General features: G+C 36.3%; 1 protein-coding gene across 1 annotated transcript in view; it reads right to left on the bottom strand.

Moving 5' to 3' along the window:
- Positions 1-8781: 8781 nt before the first annotated feature.
- The window catches only part of LOC145662165 (uncharacterized), a 48774-nt gene continuing 37014 nt past the window's right edge, over positions 8782-20541 (bottom strand). Inside the window, exons 3-4 of the mRNA XM_081727500.1 lie at positions 16744-19378; positions 8782-8990 (exon numbers count right to left, since the gene is read on the bottom strand). Of these exons, the coding sequence (XP_081583626.1) occupies positions 16758-19378 (2621 nt within the window). The 3' untranslated portion in view covers positions 8782-8990; positions 16744-16757. The remainder of the gene's footprint in view (positions 8991-16743; positions 19379-20541) is intronic.

The raw sequence follows: 20541 nt of genomic DNA, 5'->3' as shown, positions 1-20541 counted from the left end.
TGTGAGTAATACCTCGTTCCATAGATCTTTAAAAAGTAAAAAGTGTTGTGGCAAAAGATTTTTCACATGGGTCACCGTTTTCAAAATGGTCGCCAAGACATGGTGCCTGTATCAGATAAAACGTCCAGTACCACTAGATCCCTAATATGAAAATAGTTGGAGATAAATGAACAGAATAAAACTCGTATAGGAAAGCACAGAGGAGGGTATTTATCATTCCACGGCTCGAATATAATGCAACGGAAAAAAAGATTATTAAAGTATAATTGACATGATGCAAAAGAGAAAATGATAGAAAATGATCTTTCCGATCTCTGTCCGTAAGTAGGTGAAGCGGAAATGAATGGTAAAATCTCAAATGAGAACCTCACTTTTTATTTGCAATAGATATGGTTTGTCTGAAACAATTGTGTGTACAAATGACTGGTACTATAATTAATAAAAATAAAGTGAAATAAGGTGAATAAAAATAAGGTGAAACTCAAGTTTAACAACATTTTACCCGCCCTTTCACCTCTGATAATTTAACGCATTGCGTGCAAGATTTTTGGGACATATCTGCATCAGTATGTACCGTTTCGTTACTAAGGATCACAACTGAAATTACCGTTGAAAGTTATTCGGAATGTAACTGTGGACATCTCAGTGAAACACATATTCTATCACATGAAAGAAGACATAGAAGGAAAAGAAGCGAACCAATATCATGTAGACGACAATTGAACAAAACCAACGTTTGTAAACATTGTTCTAAAATTGCATTGTTCGACAAATTGGTTTCGCATTTCAGTTGATTCATTTTTGCATCAAACCATTGCCTGCAATCAAAATGGAAGATACCTTTTAACAAGAATTTTACATGCTTTGTCCCATTACAAAGACATTTATCTCTTATAAAAACATATTTCAAATAACTTTGTTTCGTAGAAACAATTTGCAAAAACTAAGGCTCTCAGTTGCAATTTCACCGATCCTTCGTGCTTCACTCACCTACGGAGTGAGGTTGGAGCGATAATTTTCTAGGAGTTAGATTTCTTTCTTTCCATTATGGCACTTTCACTCTAATAATCTTTTCGACTCTTGCAACATTCCCAAGTTATAGAATGATAAATACCTTCTGTGGTTTCCTATTCGAATATTTGTTCTGGTGTTTCCATATTAGTGATACTGGACGTTTTACCTGATGCAGAAATCATGTCTTGGTGCTCATTTTGAAAACGGTGACCCATATGAACAATCTTTTGCAACAACACTCTTTAGTTTTTAAAGATATGTCGAACGAGGTATCATTCACCCCATGCTTCCATTTACAATTTTGAAGTTGTGCCCTGGGCCCCCATGAAGGGTCGCCCTGGGAGTCTCCGCGACAATATCAATCGATGTGCCACATGACATTTTCTATTTGAGTTGTTGTTCGGTTCATTTATGTTTGACCGTTTTCATATTAGTGGTACTGCACATTTTACTATATCTGATAGAGGCAACATGTCTTGTCGGTCATTTTGAATACAGTGCCCGATATGAAAGATCTTTTGCCACAACGCCTTTTAGTTTTTCAAGGTCTATCGAACGAGGTACCACTTACCCCTTGCTTCCATTTAAAATTAAAGTTGGGCCCCGGGAACCCATGCAGGGCGGATCTGGGTGGCACCGCGACCATATATATATATATATATATATATATATATATATATATATATATATATATATATATATATATATATATATATATATATATATATATATATATATATATATATAGAGAGAGAGAGAGAGAGAGAGAGAATTCTATTTGCACCAGCAGTGGATTTTGTTTCGGGAGAGGCTTGAGGAACGAGTAAGAAACATTTGCGTTGTACGTGCGATGCAAAAAATTATCACAAATTTATTTCGGGAGGGGTTTGAGCCCGATAATCACCCCTAAATACGCCACTGTACATCAGTCAACCGTTGTCATATTATCTAACATAGCAACGAAACAAATTTTGAGTGAAGGCAATTTTAGTATTTATCAATGAAAATATTCGAGACGAGACCGAGACTTTCGAGACTGATCTAAGTCTCGTCTCGGTCTCGTCTCGATTTATAGAGGTCTGTCTCGGTCTCGGTCTCGTCTCGGTATTTTAAAGTCCGTCTCGATCTCGGTCTCGTCTCGGTATATAAAAGTCCGTCTCGGTCTCGGTCTCGTCTCGATAATTCGAGACGAGACCGAGACGAGACCGAGACTAGTCTCGGTCTCGGTACCATCCCTATCCCAGAGTAGCCGGGAAATCCCAGATTTACACAATGTGATCTCAAAAACTGTTCAAAGCTACAAATGTTTCGATTTTTCTCCAAAACATTGTGAATGTTTGTTCATTTTAAAAATATATTGCTTTTATTAGTCATCAATACTCAACTATTAGTGAAACTAATGCCATCTATGTTTCGCGAAGTTATAACTTTGACAGTGTTGGAGAAATCACCAAATAAATATACCTTAGCTCACGAATCTCTGCCGCGATTGATGCCAACGAAGAATTTCCTTCAAGACAGATACTATTGAAATAACTTAAGGTCCTTCCCTACCTCTAAGTAGTTTGAAGCTGAGCCATTAGATGGCGCAACCCACGCCCAATAGAAATATATTAGAAACTAAAGAAAAGATTGGGACACAATAACTACATTATTTAAAGCAATAATAAAACTAAACTTAGAACACTACCGTACCTGAACATTATTTAGTGCATTATCCGTGGAAAAGTTTGATTAAATCATTATTTTCATTGTTACTACCATTCATTGTTGAAAACGCGGAACACGATATCTCAGTCAGTAATTCACCAATGGATGTTAAATCACGCAGACGTATGTACAATATCTAGTACATTATCCGTGCAAAATTTTGATTTCCTCATTATTTCCATTGTTGTGAGTATTCCATTGTTGAAAACGCTGGTTACGATATCTCAGACAGTAATTTAGTGTAATGCCGTAAGTTACTTCAATAGTATCTGTCTTGGAGGAAATTCTTCGTTGGCGTTAATCGCAGCAGAGATTCGGGTCACTCGCTTTTGGTGAGTGGTAACCAGCGGTGTATCCAGCAAGTTTTTTATGGGCGAGTTCATGACTTTTTCAGGGCGGCCGGACTTTCACATACTAAGAACAAACAAAAAATCTTGTTTTACGATGTGAAAGCATTAATAACTTGCCATGCGTAGGCTGTATGTATGTATATTATTATTATTTTATTATTATTATTATTATTATTATTATTATTATTATTATTATTATTATTATTATTATTATTATTATTATTATTATTATTATTATTATTTAGAACATGGGTTTTGACACTACGCAAAATTAGAATTACAGGTTGTAGGAAATGTGCCAATGAACTATTTATGAGAAAATAAATTTGTATTTAGGAAGCTTATGTGTTTCACTTCTCCTTTACATAAATGAAAAAAAAGATAAAAAGTGAAAAAATAACGCCAAATTCGGACATTATTATCTAATAGTGCAGTAATAAAATCGCAACTGTGTGCACCCAGTTAGGTAAATAAGAATACCAAAGTTCATGATTAATCAAGCAGTGGCGTAGGCATGGAACTGATTCCACGCCAGCCTTCCTCACCTTAGTTCAATCGTACCGAAATAGATTATCCTTTCATGTAGTATGTTCCATTTCTGATTTATAATGTTATAACTTCTAATAATAATAATTATTAGAAGGATAATTCATAATGCTTGTAATATTTCCACAATCTGAACCAGGCACGTCTATCCGCCGTGACTGCAAGTACAAGATCAAACTGGAGAACACGAATTAGACAATAAAACAAAAGTAGTAACACGTACTTGATAAATATATTTATGCACATATTTAAAAGAACAACAAACATGAATACACGTACCTGTGACCAATAAAATATCTAAGAAAATCTAAGTGTGTAAGAATAAAAGTTCCCAGGGGTGTAGTCGAGGGTATACGGCGGAATACGACGTACAGCCTCTATTTAATCTTAGTCATTAGAAAATATCTTCTGCTTTCTAAGTGTATGGCACTTTACACTTTTATTTCGTTTATGTTTTTTTTAAAATTTATATTTAATCAGGTCATTACTTCACTGGATGATTGTATCACTTTCTTTTCTATCCTATTCTTACCAGCTGTTCAAGCAGATTGATCATGCAAAAAAAACAAAAAAAAACAAAAACGATTTTTTTACTATTCTTTGATTACAAAAGAGGGAGTGAAAAGAAGAGGAAGAAAAATGCTTAAGAATATGTTAGCTTTGTGTCTGTTCAAATTTCTGTTGTTTTGATCAGAGAATACCAGTACGAAATCCTTTTTTAACTGTAATATTCGCACCTCTCACCACAATTTTCTTAATTCCTGCAGGTAAACGAGTACAATTTGCACTGTTCTTTCTCATAGTGGGTTGGTTCCTCCTGCGTAGCTACAGTAACTCATGTTATTAGTGGAGTGATTTACCTAAAGGGCATATTTAAGAAAATACCATAATATAAATCAGTATCGCAGAATTTATATTTTGATGAAATTATAAGGTAATCAAAAAAGTTCTGTCGCTTTTTTTTTTTTGGAGGTCTGTGTTCCATTGGCCCCCACACCGTAAGTTGAGTTGAATGCGAAAGGAGATGAGGCGAAGGCCAGTTGTTGGTGAGGGTATATCCAACATACTACCTGGTTGTAGTGGTTCAGTTACACCGTGAATTTCCATAAGGACAGAGCGAACAAGGGATCTCCACAGAGCGTCATAAGGGCGTGTATGCTGTACGAGTTCAAACTGGAGTCAAACGCCGCTGCAGCGGGGCGGAAGATATGACAAGCCTTTGGTGAGGGTATCGTGACTACGCGGACACTATAGCGGTGGTTTGACAAGTCTAAAGACGGTGACAAAACATTCGAAGACGCACCATGTGCCGGAAGACCAACACATGTATAGAATGAGGATCTTCAGGCAGAAAATTTTGAGGCGAACAGTAGCCAGACATATGAGGAACTGGTACTACAATTCAGTGTAAGCGGAGAAACTACTCGGCAGCACCTCCATCAACTTTGGAAGCACAACAAGTTGAATCGATGGATCTAACATGATTTGATTCCGGGCCAGAAGGCAAAGCGAGCAGACACCTGTGTTTCTTTGCTCTCTCGTCTGAGAAAGGAAAATGAAATGAAATGAAATCTTTGAGTTTTACGCCTCACGGTTATGCCGGTTAGGTTAAAGGAGATGGTGATGATGAGAGATGAGTGAAATGGTGAAATGAAGAAAGTGGGAGGAAACGGGAGAACCCCGAGAAAACCCACGAGCACGGTGTTTGTCCACCTCGTCTGAGAAAGGAGTCATTTCTGGACAGAGTGTTGACATGTGATGAGAAGTGGGTCCTTTACGAAGCTCCATGGCGCCATGATCATTGGTTAGAACCCATGAACCGGCTACAAAGCAGCTGAAACCAACACTACACAAGGAGAAAATCCTCCTGTGTGTTTGATGGACTGCTTGCGGTAATGCAACTGTGTACTGTGCAGCAGTTGAGCCGTGTTCAAGAAAAACTTAGAACTCTGGAGCAAGAACTTCTGAATCCCGAAGGAATCCTCCTGTTACAGGACAACACTAAGCCCCATGTGGCTAGGATGACCCGAGACAACATTCTATGCCTTGGATGGGAAACGCTATTGCATCCGCTAACTCCCCGGACATTGAACCTTATTCTATTCCTTGGACAATCATCTTAAAGGACGCCAGTTCAAATCGATAGGAGAAAAAAAGCATTTGATATCTTCATCGCTTCACGGTCCACCAAGTGCTACCGCGATAGAATCCATGGCCTTCCAGAATATTGGCAGAAGTGCCTTGAAGCTGATGGGGATTATTTTTGATCTTCCAGGTACGTTTTAGGTGAGATATCGATGTTCGAAGGTGGTGGGTGAGAAAGCAACAGAACTTTCTTGGTTAACTTTATACGTATTAATACAAGCGTTTTATATTGTTCATTTTTAAATACTTTCTCTATTTTTATATATGTACTTTATTAAAACCACAAACGTTCAGAAAACAGCATATACGCTATGAAAATTTTAGGACAACTGCACTGCTTGTTTCATAATGTAAACTACATAAGTACACAAAGTATAGGAGATTTTCTTCTATTAAATTGAACCATATCCTTAAACTCTTCAGTGACATGGATATCTTCACAACTTACGTATGTTCATAGAAATCGACTTATCAACAGAAAGCAACATGAGCCAAACTCGGAAAAGAATAGATATTCGAAATTGAATGAATTGTTATAGGAGAAATTCAAACCGGAGCTAATGTGGGTGCAGTTGTAACCAATGTAACTACTATGTGGCCGCCTATGCTTTCACTGATCTTTTTTTTTTTTTTTTTTTTCTCGATATTCCGATCACTTCTTCGAAGGGAAGAATTTTTCTGATGATCGAACGGTGCAACGTATAGCTGAAGATATCTTTGCATCACAGACTCCACATTTCTTTTGCCACGAAATCGAATCGTTGGCTGGGCGATGGCAATAGTGTCTGGTAATCAGGTATTGTAGTTTCATGTCCTTTTCTTTAACCTTTTGAAATGACGTACCAGGGATAAACATTTTATTGACACCGATCTAATATTAACCTGACTGTTGAAAACCGTCATGAAAGAAATCGTGTGGCAGAAGTGCCTAACAATCAATGCATTAACCATAAATTAAATATGCTTAATATTCTTTGTCTCAAATCAAACATAATTATTCGTAATTTTAATTGATTAAACTTACTATAACACGTTCAAGTTGTCTCGAAGATTGAACAACTCGGCAACCAACAGATTTGCTGGGAGAAGATAGAGTTACCGACACTTATCAGCACATACGAGTCCCTGTTGTGTGGTAATGATATACTGCATAAGCTCTTTATGTGATGCGGATACTAAAGGGAAAGGACGTGAACATGTCATCCGGACATCCATCAAACCTAGTCCATTCGATAAACATAACAAAGATGTGTTCATGCTCAAAAAATTAGGTGCCATGGAAAACGGAGTATGTCCCTGGGATCCATTAACCCTGTTAGTATAAAGAAAATCGTAGACTCACAGTGAAATAGCTATTGCATTAACACTGTTCATTGGAAAGTCATGTTTTATAGCCTAGCTGATTCTCTTCAGTATGAAACAAGCTTTCCAGAGGTGCTATGTATTGGAGTTCATAACGTACTTGAATGGGGAGAATTGGGAGAATGTCGGGATAACTCTCTCCAGAAATCCCTCCCATCAACATTTATCCTCTGGAGTGGCCCCGGCTAAAAGCATACAATCTAAATGTATCTCTGAAAACACTATAGGGGTTAGGGAATGAGTGTACCAAGTTTTGTATTGATAGACGGAATAGATAGGCTATGAGGAGAAGATATGTATTGTTATATAAGCCTTTCCCTCATATCTCTTCCGTCTATCAATATAAAACTTCGTGCAGGGCACGTTGTTTTCTGTCTTTCGTTCTTCGGAACTGTATCTGTAACTGCGGGAACCGGTTCAGATGAATCGGTTATTGTCACTGCCTTGCCTAAACTAAAGACTTGCAGGGAGATCTATTAGAGGTATTGATAATTATATTAGCCTGATTGTTTCGATTTTGTTTCTTAAAATTTTGGTGAAATTGGCGTATATCCTGCATTATCAGCAATGCGCATTGGAATTTTTTACTTCTGTGATGGCAAGTCGGTAAATTACGTAAACTCTTGGAAGAATATCTTGGTCTTCTAGCCAAATTATTTTTCCATTTTCAGGATTTCTCACATATGTTTTTGCCTTAACTTCTGGAAATGGTTGGACCCTTTTTCCATGCCGCTCTTCGTTCTCGATTGCACTTTATTTGGTTTGTAATAAAAAGTGGAATTTTCTTTTCAATATATCAACAGGATAATAGATCAAAACTAGTATTTCAAAAAAGAATTGCACATTATAACACGTATACGTATTACATACCACGTTTACAAGTAGCGATTATGTTTTGTTTTATTTTCCCAGCAATACGTCATTGACAAAAGACAAATTTATATAACAGATGTTCACCAATGTTGGCAGAACATGTTGTTCATGGAAACTTAAAAATGAAATGAAATCTTTGAGTTTTACGTCCCATGGTTATGCCGATTAGGCTAAAGGAGACGGTGATGATGATTAATGAATGAAATGGTGGAATGATGAAAGTGGGAGGAAACGGGAGAACCCCGAGAAAACCCACGCACGCGGTGTTTGTCCACCACAAAGTTCACTTGGCGGGGGCTGGGATCGAACCCGGGACCCCAAGCACCAGAGGTGAACGCTCTACCACTGAGCCACCGCGGCCCTCATGGAAACTTAATTAAGAAAGCTTCACTTTATAGAAAATTGTACTATTTAAATTGAGCATGCGCAAATTTGGACGAGGGACACTTTGGAACTGAACTGGATGTGTATGTTTCAAACTGAAAAGAGGACGATTTGTTTCTGCTAAATGTTGGTTCACCATATTGGAATTATTCAAGTGGACAAGAGACATTCTGAAATTATGTGCTTACTTTCCTATTTATTTTAAATTAAAAAGAGTACTTTTGACTCTGAAATATAGTTGATTCTAAATTAGAAGGTATTAAAGAATCATAAGCAATAAAAAAAAGAAAAAACATTAGAAAAAAAAGCGTACAAGAGACGTTTCGGAATTTGACAACATAATTGGTTGTAATAAAAAGAGCAGATAAATTTTATATTTTTTATTACAATATTTATGTACAAGTAAAAGTTCTTTGTGGTGACTGCTTATGCCCACCGGTAAAGTCCAAGCGTAAATGCAATCAAACAGTAAATGTAGGAACGAGAATGCTAAGGCAGTTGAGCACCAGTTCTGAGCATTTCTTCTGTGCTTGGCAGTTTTTCTGTATAGTCACTTCGTTGCCTCTTAACTGCACACGCCTCCTGTTGAGTATCAGGATATAACGCCTAATTAAAGAGAAAAAAGATATTTTAAGAACAATTTTCGTAATTTTGTTGTAAATTTACTTAACATACTTGTACACCAATGACTAATTATACAATTTCTTTTTGAGAAATGTTTCGAATAAATGGACAAATCTGAAAAAGTGAGGTATTGGCTCTAGAGCGAAATCATATGTATCCTTCCTTACAAGTTAAGGGAAGAAATATTATCTCAGGTTTTGTTATTATAGCTTTCTGAAGTTGTATGGAACCTCTTTTCCTAGGTTGTAGCGATGTACGAGGCCTGCCGGAAAAGTATCCGACCATACTCTCGAGAAATCAATGCACTCAGCTTATGTTTTCGTCGTCCTAAACCTTTTCAAACTAGTTCCCTCTTTCCACTTCTCGAAGCAGGTGTGGAACTCATCGGGAAGTCCTGCGAAATCAGTCATCACAATGCTCTAGATGTCTTCTCGGAGGTAAGTGATACTTTTTTTTTCTTATTTCTGGTACCTTCTCTATTTTGGGGAACAGTCAAAAGTCTCATCAGGTTATACCCGGAGAGTAGGAAGCTTGACAAACTACTGTATGTTGTGTTATGTCGAAAAAGACGATCATATGAGCCGCATGAATGGAATCATTATCCAGATGCAGGGGTTAGGAGCTTTGAGTTTTGGGGCATCATAGAACGGCCAAAGACTATTAAAGGAATGTGACAACTAAAATGTTGAAATAAAATGATAACGATTGGACTATTTCACTAGTACAAAATTACTTAAAATAATAACATCTTCAAATCTTGTGGTTCATGCAAGCTCACTTTTGTTCCTAAATCTTAGCCGGGAAATTTCTTATTTGTAATGTTTCTTTTAGCATATGATTTATAATGACTGACATGAAATTTTTCGAATTTCATTTTTACCTTTATTTTGCCCAGTTACAGTCTTTAGGCCGTGGAAAATTGATCCATTTTGCTGATATTGTTCTCTACAACTATAACATAAATTTACATCTCCGTAACAATATAATTTAGATCCAAATCACTGATTCATAATCAGTTTTCTTCTCCCAGATTTGCAAAGCTTATTAGATATGCGTGATGCAAAAACAGTTATTTGGAAGATAATTGTGCTGCATTTTGCGATTTGTCAGAGTTATTGTTGTAATAAGGTGAGCTTAGTGTAAACAATGTTTATGCATCACTCTTTTTTTTTTTTAAAAGGAAATATTACTGTGAAGCGTTTTCTTAATACATTCATAATTATAACAATTGAGGATATATAAAGTTCTGAATAGTAAGAGGCGAGGGAACTCATTATACATGAGCACCCCGAATAGGGAGAGGTGCATATAATCACTTTAATTAAGCATTGCGTAAATTAAAGGGGTTTCAAATCAATAGAAAGGCGTTTCAAATCGTTCTGCAACATTCTCGTAGTAACCTCTGCCAACTACGGGCCTAATTGTTCTTGGCTAACTGCAGAGAATTTCAAACAAGAAGACATTCTGTAATTGTAATCACTATATTGGATCCGCCATTTTGAATTTTGTAATTTTGACGTGAAATGCTGAATCAGCTGTCCTAACCCCCACTAGCAGTATGTTTTCTTCTATATTAAATGTTTTCTGTCTATGCTAGGAGACCACCCCTAACTTTCAAAGGGTGGTTTCTACCCTTAAATCTTCACCATTGCCAAAACAAAAAAATACGTCTCAATTATTTTTCGATGTTCTACAAGTGTGCAAAGTTTCATCACTCCCGTAAGTCTCCTTGTGAATAGCTATTTTGGAAGAGTTACATCATACCCCTTTACAAGGCAAAATTTAGCGCCTCAGTGATCAGGAAGATATGCACAAGCATGACTTGTGACATTGTACAAAAATATTATCAGTGAGTATAATAATTCCGTGGCTCCAACATTCGGTTCTCCACAAAGAGGACATGAACATGGTCGTACTCGCAAGCCACAATCAGTATCAGGCGAAACGTCGCTGAATCACCGTGAGAGAGAATTCGTTCTCTTACACAATTATTACCGAAATTGTTGATTTGTGTGAGGTCTTTCACATTGGCAAGCTGCTGCAGTAGCTTAATTTAAAACTGTAGCTCGCAGTTTGTGTTAATACAGTAGATCAAATATAGTAACGATTAATATTTTATATTAGAAAGGGTATCTTTTTCACCGACTCATGATTGATTATGAGAACTTGAGAAAGACCAAGAAGCATTATTCTGCTGAATATGATTATGGATAATCGTCAAGTGGACTGAGCAAACAATCTCTAAAAGTGTAGGATTCTCGACTGAACGTGAGAAATATTATTCATGAAGAACTGTCTATTAACAAAGTCTTTTCTCAACTTCTTACATAAACTGCAAGCTACTATTGGAGATAAGAACCCATGGAAACTTGAAAGGAGAGTCATCTTGCATGGAAATAATGCACATCCTCAATTTACCAGTATTGCACAAGCTGCTTCAGTCAATTGAGGGTTCACAGCACTTCCCCATCCATCTTATTAGCCTCATTTAGTACCATCGACTTTCATCCTTTCTCAACATTGGAAAATTTCACTTTGATGACGTCTATTTAGGTCAAACAGTGAAGATATTATGGAAGTCGTTAGGTGATGTAAGGTTTAGGATAAAGAATTCTATGAGTTGACTTCAAACTAATTTTAGCACGAAATGCATTGATATAGAGAGTGAATATGTAGAGAAACCCTAGAGTGCCAACAGGCACGTAGCTAAGGGGGGTCCGGGGGGTCCTGACCCCCTTCGAAACCAGAAATGGAAAAACAAGGAAGGGTGAAACAAAAAGAAACAAGAAAAACAAGAATCAGCGTTAAAAATAAAAAGCTATAGCAAGGTTTTGGCTACTCTTTCTTATGAGATTTGTATTACTTGCAATACATGGTGGCGATTGAGCGGGATGTCCTGGAAAAGTCAGAGAATTTGAAATTTCAAGGAAAGTTACAGAATTCCCAGAATTTCTGCTACTAGTCAGAGAAATTTCAAGCTTTCGAAAGCATAATGCAGTTCTGTAACAATGTGGACATTTTTTCATAATTTTTCGTCATCGCTTCTCTGCAGTATCAAACATGTTATTTCAGAAAAAAAAATCTACTGCTCCATTAACTTGTCATTTGGAACAGACAGTAGTTGACGGAATGGTAAATACAAAAAGTTATGCGGAAAGAAAGTTCTGTTTTTGATTATTATATTTGAATGAACAGAGGAAGGAACGTAGATATTGTAAAATCTTTTTCAATACTTGTTTCTATTCTTTTACTCGAGATTTCTTCATAGTTTGTTATTAATATACTATCATATCCTCATTTTATTGTCCTAACAAACCAATCAATATATGTTAAAAGTAAAACAGTTTAGATTGATCGAGCTCCTCTTATGATAACCACAGTATTTCATGTCACGCCCCCCTGCCTCCCAATTACGAAATTCTGGCTAACCGAGCGAAGTAGTTCAAGTGGTAGAGCGTTGGCTTCGCTTTCGGGAGGTCGCGGGTTCGATTCCAACTGCCGACCATCCTGATTGAGGTTTTCCAGGGTTTCCCTTAATCCTACGAGGCAAATGCCGGGATGGTACCTATTGAAACAGACCCTGGCCGATACCTTCCCAAATCCTTTCCATTGTTATTGTTGTTGTTGGATATCCAGTATAAAATGGCCTCAGAGCTGTATCTGGTAATTGTTAAATAAATAAATAACGAACCAATTTATGTTACTAGTAAATAGTTTAGAATGATCGAGCCCCTGGTGTGATGACCACAGTATTTCATGTCACGGACCCCCCCCCTTTTTTTAACGAAATACTGGCTACGTGCCTGGTGCCAACTCAGTTCTAACTCCACTTCCAGTTGAGGATCAAGATTTTTCATCATTTCGTGGTAATCGTTATACTCAATTGTAATTCACTGATATTTACTATTCGCATACATTTATAGGAAGATACGGCTATACGAGTAAATATTTAATGATAACTTCAGCAAGGTATGATTTGAGAAATGGAAACGGGAGTGTTTAGTGTGATGGCATTAAACTTTTTCTTATTATATTTTGTGTTAATGAGGCACGTGCACTACACTTTGATGAAAATATGCATACCCTTTGGAAACAAAATTTACGCTTTACTTGCATCAGAAATTAGGAAACACCAGAGTTATAGGGTCTAAACTTCATTCTACTGCGTCAGGGTGGAACGATTTGTAAATACTGAATTTATAGTTATTAAAATAAAAGAAACAAGTGTAGTTTGCAACACGAGAGGTGTCTGACGTAGTAGCACCTAAGGATACGTGTGCAGCACCTAGACGTGCTAGGTGATGGCGTGTTGTACTTCAGGGGTAGAGTAGAACAGATGCGTACATTGAAGCGGGGAGACAGTGGTGCTGGAAAATGGGAGACCTCACTAAGTTTCCAAGAGTCCAAATTGATTTCAAGTTGGGATCAGTTTAATCCCATTTGACTCTCATACCCTTGACCGATATTAACTTCAAGGCAATATAGTGATCGGCAAGACCGAATAAACATATACATTATATTTCGTCAAAACCGAAGAATTTCTTTTATGAAACCTATACTGTTTAAATATTTTGTTATCAAGCTATTTATCTACACAATCGTGGAACGTTGAGTTGATTCTTTATTCTTTACGAATTTCCTAAACAATATGCATGTTTCCAAAGGTTGGAGGAAAACACATGAAATTACATTTTAAAATTGAACAAATTTTATAAAAAATATGGTAGAACACAGATAAACACATACACACCAATGCCATCGGTATGCGTTCGCATCAATAATGTGACGAAATAATTTTCCGTGATAATTTTATTAAACATCACTTAATTTTGTCACAAAACGGTGTATGCTATCTTCAAGTCTTTTCCCATCGCTTGAGATTGAAATCGGTCAAAAAAAAAAAAAAAAAAAAAAAAAAAAAATGAAAGGGAGAAATTCATCCCCAACTTGTGAGTTTCTGTGTTTCAGTAATGTAATATAAAAATCTGTCTTCTTCTTGTTTACCTCAACCATAGGTTGGTGGGTAACATGGAATTTTAAAAGCTCTCTCTCCCTTGGGAGAGCTGTTTTATACTTTGATAAGATCTCTTCTTCGTAACTGCATATAAATATTATATCTTTGGTCTTCCTCTTCCTGGTTTTCCTTTTATCTTTCCTTCTATCAGCACAGTGATCCAATCCGAGTGCCGAATAAGATGGTCAAGCATGTTGTTTCTTCTTTTTCCTGTTATCTTCATGATCTGTCGTCCTTCATTAACTTCCTTTAGTACGTCTTCATTCCTTTTCCTTTCGGTCCTTGATATGTGCAGCATTCTGCGCCAGTACCACATTTCAAATGCATCCAGCTTCGATATTTCAGCTTTTCTCAATGTCCACTTCTCTGATCCGTAAAGCGCAATGCTCCATACCAGTGTCTTAATAACTCGTTTATGAGCGTTCAACGACACATTTCTTGATGTTAGCAGTCCTCTTTTCCTATTGAATGCCTCTTTAGCCTAAAAATCTGTAACTTCCGTAAAAGTTAGTCAGTTTCAATGTAATGTCATTCCAGTGGACCAATGGTACATTTTTTTAAAAATATGGATGAAATCAGCCAGGGGCAAACGGATAATCTGCTTATCTTAAATTAATTTGACTATATCTTTTCTTTAAATTATCCGATTTTCATTAAATATTGCCACGTGCTTTTTTCGTCATTTTCTTAATGACATTCGTTGCTCGGTTTTGAACCTGCGAGTAAAGAATGAATTCGCCTCAAATTAAAGAAAAAGTTTCAGGCTTCGAGCTTAAAATTGCTCTTGTCGATTAAGATTAAAATTGGTCAACGTTAATTTGGCCGAATTCACCAACTTAATATACATATAGCCTTCACCTAGAGCACCGAACCACCAATGCTATCATATATTTAACTCACATGGCATAGAGAGCCTAAGCGAGTCAAGATTAAAAATTAAAATGTTTTTATAGATATTACTACTATCTATCTGCTAAGGACAAGTTCTACAATCATCTGCTTGAAGCTAATAAGCTTCCTAATAAGCTTTGGAGAACTTTTTTTTAAGGGATTGGAGCATAACACCTTTTACAACATCAAGGCAATACGTGACGAGTTATACGGCTCAAACTAGGGATAGCCACATGTTTCGGAAAAATGCCTTTTCGAAAAAGGAATTTTTTGAAAACTAAACATGAAAAATGATATTTTTTTTCGAAAATGAACAATGAAAAACGAAATTTTGAAAAACGAAAAGTGTTCGAAAAACAAAACGAAAACCGAAAAAAAATTCGGAAAACGAAAAACGATTTTTTTCGAAAAACGGAAAATTTTTGAGAAAACGAAAAATCCTAAACTGAAATTTCGGAAAATCGAAAAAGAAATTTTTCGAAAAAGCCTATCCCTAGCTCAAACTCAATCCAAAGGAATACTCGGGTGTTGTATCTGATGCAAACACCTCTACTGAAGAACACACCTAGGACTACACACACACAGAAAGTACGGTAAGTGGTGAATTTCTGTTAGTCTTGTAGTAATAGATAGTAATGCTTGAAGTTATATTATCTAACATAGCAAACTTGAAATTTATCAGAAGGTAGGAAAAATTGTAATTTATTTTGATATAGGGCATGGAAAATTGTGCACAAGGAAGCGGAATTTTAGATAGTTTGTTATCTTGCTATTGATTATGATTATAGTTAATATTTACGTTCGTAACTGAAATTTTGGTGTTTTGTGACAGGACTTCTAATTTTGCAAGAGATACTCAGTACTCAGTACATTTCACTGAATCAGAAAAAATCAATAAAATTTGCCTTTCAATTTGTTCTAGGTTCTTCGGTGAAAGTGCCATTCTCACAATTTCTTTTGTTAGCATTTTCGAGAACAAACTGATCTATTACTAAATTCTCTTGAGTTCAAAACAATGTTTTGTTCTTGAATGAGGGGGGGAAAACTGATATACATAAAATTATTTTTCTCTATTTTAATCTGTTAGTGTATCTACTTATTTTGGCTATTAAGAAACTTGAAATTGTACAATTTTGTCATTGGATATTTAAAGAACAAAATTCAAAGATGAGTCATACTGTATATATAGATATAGATATATACAGGGCCGGATCCAGGATTCTCTGAGGGGGTGCACCAATAACTACAAGTACATTTGGATTAAATTTGAGTTTTTTAAAAGCCTTTAGGCATCTGTGATGTGAATGAGGAATTCCTTTGGAAATGCTAAATGTCTGCTCTCGATGAATTCTTTTCCTTCAACCTTGAGAAAATTGTCTTAAACTATTGATTTTGCAAAACTCACTGCTAGCTTCTCACTAGGTAATGTATATTTACAACGAAGGGGGGGGGGGAGGTGCAAATATCAACCAAAATATCTCATCGAGTTGAAAAAAATGGCATGCAAATTTTCGAGAAAATCGACAAAAAGGAATTTGTATGGTATTGTAAAAATATGTGATTCATGGCCAACATAAACAGGCTCAGAAACACGTCACCTATTAAAGATGAAACTGATTCTAACATATATTTTCTACTCCTATCAGCCTTTAATTATTACACCAGCAAACTAACAGATAAACATTATGGTTAATGAGATATAATAACCTTAAACGAATAGTAACTCTTAAAATTGAATTTTTAAATACATTTCAATTAATATTTTCAAAATTATATGCATTCCTTGTAAAATAATACTATAAATACCTAAATGAATATGTCCGTACTTACCTGGAGGCCTTAAGCTATCTATTTTCAGATGTCTTTTTCTTTGACATTTTCTTTAATTTGTATTTCTTTACTGTCGTACTCTTTTCTGGTTCAATTTCAGAATACACTTCATGTCTTCTTGGTTCTGAGTCTATGGATTCACTACTACTACTATTCCCACTGATTGATAAAAGTAGATTGTTCGCACTGGGTAGATAACTATCTCTCCCAGTAGGATAACTGTTTGGGTACCGATTTTCATCAACTTCAACAATAGTTCTGTAAACGTATGGGTCGTCTATATCACTTCTTTTGTTTGGTCCCGGATTGTTGTCTCTGTAGTCTGAGATCGCTCTGTATATTTCCCCACTATCAATACCGTCGTTAATTGCTTGGGCAGTGCGGTCAAAGCCAGGCTGTTCGTCGTAATTCCTGAACTCTGGTTCGCTTGGAGGTCTTCCATCAACATCTTCGCGATAAGGTACAAGAGGGGCATTTGCATCTGGATGATTAGGGGCTTCTTGGAGTGTTCTGTACTCTTGTATTATATCTCCATCTTTTGGAATGTACGGTATAAAGCCACCACCATCTTCAAATGATTGTGGAATTTCCTTGGAGAACTGAGGATTATTGTTGTTCTCATTGAACACATAATTGTTGTGGTTTTCGTTATCGTAACTTATTGTACGATATTCTGAATTATCTTGGAACCCTGTATTGTTGTTGTAGTTTATGTTGTGATGAACATTATGTTGAGGACCGTTGTTTGTGTTGTAGTTATTATCTTGGTTATTAGAACTTAATAAATGGAAATTTGTTGGTGGATTGTTGTTTATATTTCTAACTGCATGATTTTGTTGGATATTGTTTTGATTATTATTATAGTGTGTACTAGGAACTTGGTTTTGTTGGTTATTGTAGTTAGGTCTATCAACGTAGCCAGTACTACTAGGAGGAGTATTGTGAACATTTGCATGGTTATTGTAATTTTGTTGAGCGGGTTGTGGAAGATACGAAGGATTTCGAGCGTGATTGCCAACGTTATTCGATGGAGGAACGTAGTTACTGGTTTCAGGTCTGTAGTTATTGCTGGGTACATTATAGTTATTGGGAGACTGGAATGTTCCAGGATTATCTCTGTAACTAGGCGCAGGTGTACTATAACTATTAGTTGGTATCGTATTTGCTGGAATGTATGATTGACCGTGATTGTGCTGGTTATTCGAATGATAGTTGCCTTCTGCGTTAGTATGTCCAATGTTTGGTGCTTGGTGAGAAGGATAACCTCCTCCGCCACCAACTGGTTGCTGTTCATGGTGATGGTGATGGTGGTGTTGAGGTCCTACATTATGGATCTGAGGACTTGGTCGGAAGCTCTGGCTGCTTTTAGGATAAGATTGTAAATCATTACCAGGTTGGTAGCTAGAACTTGGTTGCGGAGGTGGTGGATGATAAGCATTATTGTTAGGTGGTGAACTATAAGTTGGGGGAGGAGGAGGTGGAGGAGGAAGAGGTGGTGCTGTAGTCAGATGAATATTCTCTAGGCGAGGATTCTTAAAATTGGAACTCGGTTTAAATCCACTATTTGTTACCAAATTAGGATTTCCGCGATAATTTTGTTTCCTTGAAGATTTTCCTCTACTTTTACTATTAGGATAAGGTTTTTTGTAAGAACTAGATTGGGGAGCAACTTTCTTGTAACTGCCACTAAATTTTCTTCCATCATTATAACTGTTTTGCGGAGAAGTGGAATAACTTGGACTTCTGTACGAGTTTCCATTATTGTTGTAATTTGGTCCTGGAACGTTTTCATTGTAAACTATCGTGCGATACTCCTGTTGTGAAACACCCTGATTCACATTACCCGGAGGTCCATTATATCCACTAGAAGATGATGGAAATCCATTGGATTGTGAGGGGTAACCACTAGATGATGACGAATATCCATTTAATGGTGAAGAATATCCATTAGATGATGAGGAATGTCCGCTTGGTGATGAAGAATATCCGTTTGATGGTGAAATTCTACCATGGCCATCGTTCTCAGATTGAAATGTACTTTGAAATCCAGGATTGTAAATAGCAGGGGATGGTTGAGACGGAGTGGGGTAAGGTATACCAGCATTATTCACATGTAAATCGTATGCTTTTGTAGGTGCGGGTCCTTTTACAAGTTGACTTTGAAAGACCCCTTGAAAATGTTGGTGTGGAGGACTAGATTCTATAATTGGACCAACGGGAGATCTATTGCTTACATATTGGTCACTTTCGGTCTCTCCAAAATTACTACTTGTGTGATATATAGGTTGACTAAATGTATTTTGATCATTTATAACAGGAGTGTCAACATTACTGTGGACATGAATGTGATGAACATCAGAGTTGACATTTCCTTGAGGTCCTGCATAAAGATTAGCACCATCATTTGATACGTCGATGGTATGCACTACTTCTGGTTTGTTATACGTGAGGGTTGCAAACAACTCATTTTGGTTATTACTTCCAGTATCTCCTTTATAAGACGTTAAAGCACTGGCTTCAGGAGGAGGTCCTCGTTCTCCAGTATTTATTGGTGGATCGTGGCTAACTGTGTACTGGATAAACTTCAGATGACTGTAACCTTTCCCACTATTTCCAGTATTTGTCACTGGCACATCTGAAATAAGAAAATACATACAAGAAAAGTAATAACCATTCGTTCGCTTCTTTCCTCCAATTTTAAACAAAACTATTAATATTTTCTAATTTTACTTTTTTTTTAAAAAAAAAAATAGATACTATTTATTACTGCTAGAAATTTCAGTGACATGAACCTGAAAAATTTCTTTCACTTTCTATGTTATATACAAAATTCGTGAAACGTAACTCACAATGCACTACATTAAAATTAAATCTATATAAGAGAGGTATAGACATAGATTTTTTAAAAATAGTTTTTCTTCTCTTTTCAGGTGGGGGCACTGTGGCTCAATTGTAGAGCTCTTACCTCTGGTGCATCAGTCCCTGGTTCGATCACCGCCAAGTAAGTTTAAGGTGGATAACATTGTGTCCGTTGGTTTTCCCGGTGTATTCCCGTTTCCTCCCACTATTTCATCCCATCAATTCTTGCATCATCACACACTTGCTTTAATCATCGTCTCCTTTCGGCTAAAGGGTATAATCGTGGGACGTTAAACTAAAATTTTCCTTTCCTTTTTGCAGTTTCTCAGTTCCAACATTTCTCAATCTGAATTTTACAATGTGGGTATATCGTTCGTAACTTAGTTTATTCATTTCGTGGGGCTTGGGATGAATATTTATTCAAATTTTCGAAAGAAAAGCCCTATTCGTTGCTTGTTTTTATTTAGATACATTTCCTTACGGTCCTTATATGTAGTGCTTACTATATATTTTGAACATAAATGAAATAATTCCTTAGTTTTTGTTTTGTGTAATGAAATTGAGTTTTGAAAATTTGTTTGTACGAATCTATAAATTGAAGATTTTCCACAGTTTTGTGTAAATATTACAATTGTTCCGACCCTACCATCTTTTATTTTCCACTGTACGTTCTATGATGTCTCCCTTAGTAGAGTTTCTTCTCAGCCAATGTTCAGAACATATTCTCTTGCACATTTTTTTTTGATAGGCTGATTAATTGACTATGCATTTAATGAAGACATCAGCGCTGTCACCAAAACATGTCTTTCGTAAAAGGATTACAACTTAAAAGAAGCTAACAAACGCAAGATTAAAAAAAAAAAAAAACAGAAAAATATAATAAAATCTCGATCATATAATACAATATAATAAAATAAAATAGCAAAAATTGTTAACAAA

Source organism: Thermobia domestica, chromosome 10 (assembly GCF_964235325.1).
Source record: "Thermobia domestica chromosome 10, izTheDome1.hap1.1, whole genome shotgun sequence".
Lineage (NCBI taxonomy): Eukaryota > Metazoa > Arthropoda > Insecta > Zygentoma > Lepismatidae > Thermobia > Thermobia domestica.
Note: the sequence above shows the minus strand (reverse complement) of the source record. Positions and strands in the feature narration are given on the sequence as shown.